The sequence below is a fragment of the Tenrec ecaudatus genome, chromosome 1 (genome assembly GCF_050624435.1).
Source record: "Tenrec ecaudatus isolate mTenEca1 chromosome 1, mTenEca1.hap1, whole genome shotgun sequence".
Classification (NCBI taxonomy): domain Eukaryota; kingdom Metazoa; phylum Chordata; class Mammalia; order Afrosoricida; family Tenrecidae; genus Tenrec; species Tenrec ecaudatus.
Genome location: NC_134530.1, coordinates 99,685,660 through 99,695,825, shown reverse-complemented (window position 1 = coordinate 99,695,825; position 10,166 = coordinate 99,685,660). Strand labels below are relative to the sequence as shown.

Sequence of the window (10,166 nt, the reverse complement as noted above, 5' to 3'; positions counted from 1 at the left end):
AATTTCTTCCCTCATTACCAGTATGGTTTGAAAATTTTGACTCACAATAACTCAGTTTTTTGTGATGAAAACAATTTAACAGAGCACAGATAAATTTGGTGTATGGTTTCTTTAGTTGTAGCTCAATGTTACATCCACTTTGGAAAATAATTCTCTTTAAAAAGACAGCACAGACCATGTAAGGAATTGCCTAGCAATATAGATAGCACCTCTGCCTTTCACTATTCCAAACCAAAATCTTGAAAATGGTTTGTCAGAAAGGACACAAAGCCCTATCAGCTAATATCATGAGTTAGCAAACACTCAAACTGTATTTGGTTCTGTGGTAGGTAAGTTTGTGGGACAGAGACCGTGTAACTTTAGGCAGGAGAATTTTGCATATATTCTCTGTGAACCCATCATTCAATCTGGAATACATGCTGTGTAAAATCATATTCCAAAATAAATTCCAACAAATAAAATATGCTATTGTGCAGCAGGTTAATCCCTGAAATAACGAAATCTGCAATAAATTTAAGTTCTATAACAATTTCAGTCCAAACACAGGGTCAAAACAAAACAAAAAAACCCTGACTATAACAACCACCAAAACTCATGTGTTAGCCCTTCTTTTAAGAAGTAAAGTACTCCCGATTTAAAGAATGAAAATTGCATCTTAGAAGAGAAGTGCTATTATTCTAAGAAGTATTACATTACAGGAATAAGTCAATGCTTTCATTCGATTAAAGAAATACCAAGGAAGCCTCATGGCTCAACAATTAAGCACTCATCTGCTACCTGAAAAGTTGATAGTTCTAATCCACCAACTACTCTATGAGAGAAAAGATCTACAGATCTGTTCCCTTAAATATTACATCCCATCAACCCTATGCGGCAGTCCTACCCTATCCTCCAAGGTCACTCTGAGTTGAAATTTAATCAATAGCACACAGCAATGACAAAGAAATTCCATCTCCTGGAAAGCCATTCTATAGTGGCAGGGTTATCAATTACTCCTAGGGACATTTCTGCAAATGGTCCCATTTCACAACAATAAACCCTTGATAGTAAAATTAGACACAAGAAATATCACAGAGCTTGTACGTATTGAAAACATCTAATGTTTTGCCCTTGAAGAGATGGCGTGAAAAGTATGATTAAAAAAAAATTAGGCCTAAAGTACACCATAAATCTAATTGAAGTACCAGGCGTGAAATGTAAGTAAAAGGGCACAAATATTTTTTCCACAAAATGGCAATAATATGGCAGAGTGCTGTTAAATTCAATAACTGTGATAATGTATTACAGTATTTTGACTGATCTACTTAAAGGCATTTTTAACAATAGGACATTTTAACTTGGATTATTATTGATTTTTTAAAAATATTTTTGTGGAATTGGTGAATAAGATACCAAGTATTGTTTCGTATTGCAGCTTTAAAGTGGCACACTCCATACTAAACTACTTACCAGAAAGGGTGGTGCTGCCACACAAGTGGTGCCCCGCAGTACCATTGCTTGGGAGAAAGAAACAGATCAAGAGCGCATACTATCCAGTGACTGCTTTCCTAGCGTTAAACATACCTCCTCTTTGTAAGGTGTGTAGGGTCAGTGTGAGGTAAATCGAGGTATTACTATGGATGAGCCAAACAATTAGTTCAAAGTGTTGTCATGATTCCGAATTTGTGGAGTCTGGTGTTTTTCCCATAGAATGTGACAGAAGTACAGTCATAGCTCGGTAGCTATATGTATTTGCCTTTATGTTAGAAGAGACTTTCTTGAGTGACCTTTTTAAATAGAGGAGGTATTGACTATGTCCTTCTGTATCGCAGCAGCTTTCCTAGTCCCTAGGGCCCTGGGCAGAAGTGAAATCCTGAGTATTATGAGTTAAATATTGTTCAAATAAGACGACAGTATTTGCTTTCCTGTGTGGATGTCTTGCACATAATGTTCAAGTAGATGATTTTACATTTATGGACATAAAGAAGTGTCTGATTATTCCATTTTATCGGTCCTGACTGTACAAGATTGTTGCAATTTCAGAATAGCAGTTTTATAAAGTTGATTTATCTTTTGATGTGTAACCACTTTTTCTAGCCATTCATTTCAGCATTGTAAGTTCCACGAGTTTCATTTGTGGGACTCCTTTCGTTGCCCCTGTAGTGTTTTTTTTTTCTCCAAGAAAGGAAGGAAGAAAGAAAAAAAGAGGAGAAAAAAGAGAGATCCAGAAAGAGAAAGACGGTAGATAGGGAGACAGAAAAGAAAGAAGGAAGAAAGGAACAAATAGAAGGAAAATAGCGAAACGGGCTTCTTGAAAGGAAGCCGAGAGTATTAGGAGAGTTGTAACTTTTTCACTTGCATCCTGCTTTAAATGCAAGCAGTGTGATTATATTTCCTAATTATCCCCTTGGGAACACAGGTCCTTTCCACCACTAAATCTCTATTCTGCAGTAATTATATTATGGAAAGTACTGCCCCAATTGTAGGGTTTGGGATTTTTCTTTTTTCCTTTCAGTTGTTTATTTGGCTCCTCTCCCCCAACCCTGGGCTTTTTGTTGTTGTTGTTGTTTTTCTTTGTGACGCAAAAAGATTGGAGAGTGAGAATTTCAAACTTAAAGCCACATTTGGGGGGTTAAAACTTAGTTGAAAATCGAATGCTTCATCAGAACTTTTAAACTATATCTAGAAAGTAGACTGAAAAACTGAGAAAATAACCCAGATCATTCAGGACAAATTAAACCAAACATATATGTATACGTACCCCTATGTGTGGAGGTGAAAAACTGGATTATCAAAGCCAATCGACTATGTTATGGAAATTTACTGAGTAATTGTTAATTTATCCATTGTGTTTAGCTTTGTGACACAGCCAAGGTTACCTATTTAATCTTTTGAATAAAAATTGGTTTTGTTTTTGTTTTTTTCTTTGAAATCCAAAAATGATTTTAAAAGAGGTCAGGTTTTTAACTATTTATTGAAGTATGTGGATGTACAGTATTTCAATAGATATGAATATGAATAAATGGTATGCCTTAAGATTCTTTGAATATGTATTTACTTTAAAGACTGGAAAAAAAGAAAAGATCTTCCTGTCTTTTAGTAAAACACCCATATTTCATAATCTGATGTAAAATATGTTGTACTGTTTCCAATAGGTGAATATAAAGTCAGTTTATCAATTAAAGATGTATTTGACTCATTTTAAAATACTGTTAAAGAGAAAAAATAGTTTAAATTGATTTCTGCTATTTTCTTCTCCACTCCCACTTTACCACACCCACAGCTTCCCTGGGCTCCATAGGAACATGGTAAAAATCTCAGGTGAGACGATCTCAAAGGCTTCCTCACTGTAAACTCCCTCTTCATTTCTTACTCCCAGCTGGCTTGACAATCCCAATTTCATAGCCAATTTTTCTTCTACAGGTACTCTAGCAATTATTTAAAACTTGAACTTGTTAGTACGAAGCAACGTTAACAACAGAGACTAACGATAAAATCAAATGGCTATATATAGCCTGAGCTACTGGAAACACAAATGTCTATAGCTAAGTGGATAGCGTGGTTTTGTAAAATAACTAGGGATAAAATAATACAATTACATCATTCCATCTCAAGATGCTCAAACATATTTTCTTGATTCCCTTGCATACTCTTGGATTGCCAACACAATTTGGCCGGGAGCCTTTGCTTCTTGGCTACTGTGATCGAAGAAAGAGACCACATGCAAAATGAATGATGTGAAGCTTTTTCTTCAAATCACATCCCTGTGATAGTCAACCGAATGGAAGAGAATACAGTAAATGAAAGAAAGCAGCACATTGAGAAAGATAGGTGAGTGACTTCATAAGCTGCTCTGAAATACTGTGCCTTTGCTGCATGGAAGACCACACACACCAAAGCCTGCCTTCCCCCAAACTGAAGATGCACTGATAGACGTTTGATTACACCACTGTCTCATTACAGTAGCTCGCGTCTTTCAATTTCTTTCTGAGACTAAATCATATTTTGAGAACAGAAACATCCAGTAACAGCCCTGAAAGATAGCATGTGTAGCAGAACTATGTTTTCCTGAACTACAATAGATTAAAACATAAATACTTCCAAGTCAGGGCTTCCGAAAATAGCTACCTGGCATAGAAATACATGTGTAAAAATGTCTCATAGTTCCTAACATTAAGTCGTCCATGCCACTGGTGTTTGACCTATACACTCAGAGACAAAGCGCCCACCTGTGTTTCTCAAAAGCTCACACCTTCACTTTTAGACTCATTTTTCCATTGAAAATCAAAATTTGTTGAAAATATTTAGGAATTGATATGTCCTCCAAAGAACAAGCTGGTAAGCTCATCAAAGCCTGGGTTCCTGCAGAGAAAAGAGGACCAGTGTGCATTCCTCTCCCAGAAGCACCACCCACAGTCAGCCTTCCAGAGTTGGAATTCGCGGCCACGGGGCAAGGTGGCCTCTGGAGACGGGTGGGTTTCTGAGACTGCAGCAGAAAGCCGAGCTGCTGGCGTTTTCAAATGACCGTAGAGCCCCGGTACCCGACCGAATCAGTGCTCGACACATCGGATTTCCACGCGAAATGTTGAGACAATTTTACATCGGAATCTGACCGGACACACGTGATTTTTTTATCAACATTTTATATGCTTTATTGAAAGTTGACAAGTGCAACAGTTAAATACAGTGACACCTTACACGTGTTTGCAGAACATGCCCAGAAACATATGCATATAACTACTGTACAGGGAATATGCAGGAAACCCCTACTGGGAATTCACTTCTGTAGCTAGAACAGATCAGTTTTTAAAAGTATTCAACCAGCTCAATCAAAAGACTTCAGTGAGCAGGGATTTACTTCAACAGCTAGATTCCAGGTTACACGAAGAGACTCACTGTGCCAAGTCTTTCCGTTTTTCTAGGTGTGTTTTTCCTCCATGGAGTATTTATATGTAGATCTAGATAGAAAAGACACCCACACCTCCTCAGACAGCCAATGAAACAATGGCATTTCAATCTGTACAGTCTAAATAGTAGTTACAGTCCTCTATTGTACAAAAGTTATACTACATACACAAATATACAATAAGCAACACAACCTTCGTGGTAAATAAAGATAGCCTCTGTCCCAGCTACCTGTCACCGTTTCGGCACTCTTAACAGTTTTGTGTTGTTCACTGTTTCAGAAAGAGGCACAGCACGAGACTTGGTGGTGGATTTTGATGACCGCGTGTCAGTTTAGACATGAACTATGTTTACTCTCAGCAGAGGTGAGACTTGTGCAGTCGCTAGCCCTCCCTTTCCAGGTCCTCATAGTGGGCTTCGCCGGGAGGGCAGTCCACCAAAGGACGCCCCTGCTTCATAACACCACCGTGAATCAAACTACTTGCAAGCAGGATCAAACTCTTGAAGTCAGGGTGGGAGCGGGGGCAGGGATGGAAAGGCACACAGCTCCTCAGCATGAATCCAACCATTTCACGGGTATTTGCCAAGTTGCACAAGGTCCCGGTATATCCGTGCGAATGAATTCTCTTAGGAACCTTTAAGTCACTCAACTAAGAACTTGCTTCAAACCATAGTATATGAGCGTTTAATCCCGGGGGTGGGGGTGAGTCAGAAAAAAAAAAGAGTATAAAACCTGTTCGTCTCACGTCTCTTTTGCAGCGGGCGATGAAATGGGTGCCTGTGGAGGCGGATTCCCGCTAGGGCATCTTCTCCCGTCAGGTCCGGTCGGTTCAGATGGCGCACAGGCCAGTTCTGCGAGGGCACACGGCTCCGCGGCGGGGCCGGAGCCCTGGGACGCGGGCTGGGCAGGGCGCTGCGTGCTCCCCTGTGGCTGCGAGGTGGCAGGGGGCGAGCCAGTCTGCAGCTGGGCCTGAAACTGGGACTGGCTCGGACTGGCTAGCTCGGGACTGGCTAGCGTCTTCAGCAGATTATTTTCCTGCTCCAACTGGGAATATTTCTCTATGAGTTCCTTGATTTGCTCCTTGATTACCTCCACTTCCTCTCTAACCGCATACATCAAATGGCTTTTTACCAGATCCATTGCTTGCTCGATTTTGTTGTCAATAGCTACCACACTCGCACCAGAGGAGGTTTACGGGAGTGAGACCCGCTTCTCTGGAGCTGCTCCTCTCCGCGGCTGCCGAACGGCGAGAGCTTCCTCCACACGTGATTTTTGTAAACCAAAAAAAGTAGCTTGCCGGTGTTACTTGGCACTGGTCCTATGTGCTGTTTAAACCTCTTGTGGCGGTTTTCCAAGCGTTTTGCTATCATTTTCTTAGTTTTCATGGCTTTTCGTACTATTTTTGGATTAAAAAAACATGGGTTCTGAAAGGAACCATCATGGTAAGGAACTGGTTAACTGTGTATCGATACTGTTGATGATACTTTAGTAAACCCTTTTAGAAAACAGCTAAGGACACGCCAACAGCAGACCATATTAGGCAGATTTTGTTGTTGTTGCTTTAGAGAAAGCCAGCCAGGTCCTAGTGAAAAGAACAAAAGGTAAAGAAGGAGAAAAAACCTCCTGAAAACAGCTATCAGCTGATTTGATGGAAGGGGATCCCCCTTCCAAACAATGACCCTCTCTCCATCCCTCCTCTCCACATCCGTGTCCACAGATCCAGATCCTCATCCGTCTCAAGGGATGGGCCCTACTGTAGTTGTTAAAGACGGTTTTAATATTGTGTTTCTTATTTAAGTTATATAATTTAACTCTGAACTTACTTGCTTTGAAATGATCCACCTGGGCATATAGACTAGGCCCAGCCTCATGACATCACACAGGTGGACTGAGACTGGGCCAGTTAGTTTGGCCATTGCCCTCAACGACGCCTCCCAGCGCCAGCAGGGTGGGAGAGAATACCAGCCAGGCACCCAGCCCAGCAAGCCCTCTTGGCCACTGCCAGCCCCTCTTTGCTCTTGCTCAGGTGCACGCTGTAAGAGGAGGGTCTCCCGTGCATGCAGGGTGCACATGCACCTGCGTGCCCCTCCCCGTTCCTCCCGGGGGGGGTTTCACACTCCCCATCCCTGTATTCTTTCCACATGGTTTGTTTTCCACACAGTAGCGCGTGCAGTTTCCATGGGCCTGGCAAGCTTTCCAGAAATAGCATGTAGCTTTTTGAAACTGTAAAACCTGAAACTGCCCTTTCCTCCATAAAAACTCACTTGGATTACAAAAGTGCTTCTGCTGTGTGGATTCATTCAGCGTCGCAAAGCAGAAAACAGGTATACTCAATGGCAGTGCGTTTGATTTGGGATCAAACCGAGGCGTGCATGTACTGGAATTCAAGTAGCAAGATTTTTTGACTTGCTCTACTTTTATGTTAATTTGTGGACTCTGCTCTTTAGGAGGAAAGAATGGAAGATAATTATCCCTCATACATAAAAGAAACACGCTAACTTATTAGAGAACGAGGAGCTAGTAAGGTGTTAAATTCAGATAGAAGGACAAGCAAAAAGGGCACACAAGAATACAAGTACTTGATTGTCTGCTAATAAAGGCAAACTTCACTTCTTCCACAGTGAAGAAGAGAATTAGAGGACTGCAATTAACAATATATATTCACATGTCTATAAACAGATGTTCTTGCCTCATGTCAATTAATACTGTAAAATAGTAAAGGCAATGAAAGGACGGCACTCCGTAGCACCAGAATCAGAAAAGCCAGGCAGTTGAATTCTCCCAAATTCATAATGGCTCCTTGCAGCACAAATGTCTGCCTAACCTGAAGGACATGAACATTTTTAACGTGGATGAAGTAAGTAAATCGCCAATATTGAAGTCCAACAAAACATTTTAATGACTCCAAGCTAATATTTTACTTATATCTCAAATATTCTATATTTTTCTACATACTCATTTTCTTATTTCACACACAATTACCCAGTAGCTTGGGACATATTTAAAGATAATTAACTAATTAAACATAATAAGAACCACCTTGCCCCCAAGAGCCTATGATGTGAAAAAGTAATACATTTTGGAAACTTTGTTCGAAGAATTAATAACTAAAATGTTTTTGCCGTGCGGCGTGTCTTTACATTTGACTGCTGCTGCTGCAGTGGGAATTGTAGCCGAACCACAATACGAGAACTCCAGGAACAGTTGAGATAGCAGTAGTACATCACCAAGCACAGCACCAGTCCTGGAAGCAGGCCACGAAGCTGTAGCTAGAGCTGAATGGCCTGCTTCCTCTTAATGCTAATGAGCCTCGTCCTGGCAGAAATGTTGGTTTGGGAGGAACTACAGGAGGCTGCAGGGTTCATTAGGCTTTCAAAGCCTTAAAAACGTGAAAGGGGTGGTTTTCCTCAACATTTAAGTGAATTGCTAAAAGCATTGGGATGTTCCTCGGTGGAACTTTGAATTTGCTCGTTTCTGCATTAATTTTGACCTTTTTACATTAGAAAGTTAACTTTTCACTAATCCACAGCAGACTTCTACCTCCTACAGTTCAAAATTGTGCTTAAACAAGTACTCCAAATATGTACTATATTTGGGGGGAGAGGGTGGAAGGCAGGGAGCACATTTTAGAAACGGACATTTAAAATATATTCTTTGGAGATTATAACATGCTAAAATAAAGAACAAAGGTTTCTTAAGTCTAAAGCCTCTAAGAGTGTCCCCAGAACTCTTTCTAAGTGGTTTCACAAATAGCGACTGTGATCTCCAGAAAATTTGACACCTCCCTAAGACACATTTTAAAAATTAACTTGGAAAAAGTGTGGTTAATAGCTCATTTTTCTACACCGCTTAAGAAATTGTTGCTGCAGATTTGAAATTGCTTCAAGATGATGTCCTTCAAAATAAAATGCACAAACACACCCATACAGACAGAAAATCACATTGCTATCACTGATCTGGAAAATAAGCTTGCAAGCTGACCGTGTGGTATTCTGGATTCTTCCAATACAAGGAGAAATGACAACAGTGCAGCCAACAGATTCTGTTTAAGTTTGTTTGCTAAGATTTTAGCATAAGTAACATCTTGTGAATTAATTAATCAGAATCCGACACCTGCTCCAAATGTGGACATGGAGAAAAACAGATTTTTAACAATGTTTTGGAATAAAATTTACTTCTGGAACTATATCTTTCCTGTTGATAGACAAAAAATTTGTGCTTTGGAATGCCATTCTCTCTAATAACTTCAAATTGTGACAAAGAGAAATATTTTTCAAAAATTTTGGATTAATATTTTTCTCCTGTAAATCTGAATATCCAGTTTGTATTCAGAAATGCATATTCACTCATAATTCATTATTTCCAAATATATTAATAAATAATCTGTGATATTAAGTGAAAATGATCACCAATGTATATCTTTTTCTAGAAAATAATTAGGAAAATGTTGATGGAGAAAGATTCTCTTCTTATGCGTGTGTGTGTGTGTGTGTATAAAGATGCCTGTTCTTTGCAACATGACCTCAGTTGCCACATGAACAATTAATTTTACAATTAGTAAATCAGTGATATGAGTAAAAGTTAACATTTTCTAAGTTATTCGTTTTCTTCTTGTTCATCTAAAATCAGATTTTTAACAATAATGTTTCATATGGTGTTCTCAAATAACTCTTAGCACATTCTATTTATCACACTACATAATGAAAGAGAAACGTTTCCATTTTTCTGTGACTGTGAGAGTTAATTAATTCTTCTAGGCACACTGCAATCATAACAGGAATAGAAAACATTACGGTTGAAGCTCTGTAATGGAACACCCCAAAGAGGAATTGTGAGCCCTGGAGTGGGAGACTGGGTTATAGCCAGGACTGAGGAGAGTGACACATATTCAAAGTCGCTCAGCTGACTGCCATTTTGGAGCAGGGCACAATGGTTCCCGACAGTGTTGGTCAAGAGATTCAGCTGCTATGCAGCACACACACATTTTACAAACCCAGGGCTGTTCCGTTGCACTTTGTCAAGCTTGGATAAACTAGGACCAACCATTTTTAAGTTCTGGAAGGCTCATACTATCCCTCCAATGACAACCAATGCTCTCCCAAGAGAGGCTATTACAAGATTGAAGAAAATGTTCTAAAACTGATGTGGTCGTGGTTGTACAAGCCTTCTTGATGTAAAGAACTACTGAGAATTGTATGATGTATGAATTAGGTGCCAATAAAAATGTTGGCAGAAGAAATTTAAAATTGAAAGGAAAAGTCTTAAAAAAATTCTTCTAGGC

At 39.7% G+C, this 10,166-nt stretch overlaps 1 protein-coding gene across 1 annotated transcript; it reads right to left on the bottom strand.

Annotated features, from left to right (window-relative positions):
• Nucleotides 1–5,626: 5,626 nt before the first annotated feature.
• LOC142431727 (TSC22 domain family protein 1-like) lies at nt 5,627–6,138 on the bottom strand. The gene has a single exon (XM_075536726.1). The coding sequence runs from the start codon at nt 6,023–6,025 to the stop codon at nt 5,627–5,629; it is 399 nt and encodes a 132-aa protein (XP_075392841.1). The 5' UTR covers nt 6,026–6,138.
• Nucleotides 6,139–10,166: the final 4,028 nt, after the last annotated feature.

Coding starts and splice junctions, on each gene's coding strand:
- LOC142431727 (XM_075536726.1), bottom strand. CDS start 6,025: ATGGATCTGGTAAAAAGCCATTTGATGTATGCGGTTAGAGAGGAAGTG.